The sequence below is a fragment of the Nicotiana attenuata genome, unplaced genomic scaffold (assembly GCF_001879085.1).
Source record: "Nicotiana attenuata strain UT unplaced genomic scaffold, NIATTr2, whole genome shotgun sequence".
NCBI lineage: Eukaryota > Viridiplantae > Streptophyta > Magnoliopsida > Solanales > Solanaceae > Nicotiana > Nicotiana attenuata.
In genome coordinates, this window is record NW_017686105.1 from 1 (window position 1) to 1565 (window position 1565).

The window sequence follows — 1565 nt, forward strand, 5'->3', positions numbered from 1 at the left end:
AATTTATGCTGATGCATGCACAACAATAGCTGATAAAGTTTCATATGCCAGAATACTAGTGGAGATGGATGTTACGAGAACACTCCCAGAGATGATCAAAGTACATGACCCAAAAGGGAAGGTATTAGAACAGCGAGTACAATATGATTGGAGACCTAAGTATTGTCAAACATGCTGTCAATTGGGGCATAACTGTAAGGAACCAAAGGTAATGAGGAATAACATTATGGGGACAAAGGCAGAAGTGAAGCAGAGGCAAGAATGGAGAAAAGTGAAAGTCCTGGATCCAAAAGTAGATAAAATTGATGCTCAAGGAAGGTTCATTGAACAAATTGAGGAGATAGAGCAGGAACACGTGAACAAAGAAGTGGATGAAGTACAATGGCAAACTGTCGAGGGAAGATCAGCAATAAAGAAACATACAGAAGCAATAAGAGGGGAACAAGTTGACATTGGCAATGCATTTAAAGCCCTGGTGGATACTGCACAGAAGATTGTCCAGATATCTGAGGCTCAAGAAGATAGGGCCAGATCAAAGGGTGCAGAATGGGGAGGTGAGATAATTCAATTGTTATTGAAATGATGAATTTTGTAGCCTGGAATGTTAGGGGACTGAATAAGTTGTACAAACAAAAGGAGTTAAATTTTTTTTGCAAAATTAATAAGGTGGTATGGATAGCTATTATTGAACACAGAGTAAAAGAAGGGAAGGCTGAATCAGTTAAACAAAAGATTTTAAAAAACTGGAGATGGGTAGATAATTATGAGGAGGCCCCGGGGGGAAGGATATGGATAGCATGGGATTCTCAGCAAGTATATTTCAAGATGGAGAAGCAGAATGACCAATTCATATTAGGGAATGTGACAATGATACAGCAGAAGGTTCACATCCATATTTGTGCAGTATATGGGAGAAATACAGTGCTAGAAAGGAAGAGATTATGGGAAAAGCTGAAAGAAGAAATAATACAAATCAAGCAGCCATGCTTGGTTATGGGGGATTTTAATACAATATTAAGGGGTGATGAAAGATATAATGGGTGCCCAGTACAAGAGATGGAGACAAAAGATTTTAAACAGTTTATGACAGATACTAAATTGGTAGAAGTAAAGACAGTGGGGAGACAGTATACTTCGACAAATAATCATGTCCATAGCAGGATAGACAGAGTATTAGCCAATGCTGAGTGGATACAAAGATGGCCAAATATGGAAGGGGTAGTTATGAATCCAAGCTTTTCAGATCATTGCCCACTAAGTATAGTACTTGGTAGTAATAACCTAGATGGAGGGAGACCATTTAGGTTCATCAATTGCCTAGCAAATTTGGTAGAATTTAACCAAGTAGTAAAGAATTGATGGAAGGGTAGATGCCAAGAGAAACAAATGAATGGAGTGTGGTACAAGCTGAAGAGATTGAAGCCTAGTCTGAAACAACTAAACAAAGATGAATATGATAGTGTGGGCGGAAAAATACAGGAGGCAAGAGAGAAATTGGGAATAATACAGCAATGTATGCAAAGTCCTGATATGAATGAAATTCATAAAGAGATGGAAAAGCAGAC

The 1565-nt window shown here is 38.3% G+C and overlaps 1 protein-coding gene across 1 annotated transcript; it reads left to right on the forward strand.

Annotated features, from left to right (window-relative positions):
• Positions 1-64: 64 nt before the first annotated feature.
• Positions 65-1359, forward strand: LOC109222186. The gene is made up of 2 exons (XM_019386569.1): positions 65-554; positions 596-1359. The coding sequence occupies exons 1-2, from the start codon at positions 65-67 to the stop codon at positions 1357-1359; spliced, it is 1254 nt and encodes a 417-aa protein (XP_019242114.1).
• Positions 1360-1565: the final 206 nt, after the last annotated feature.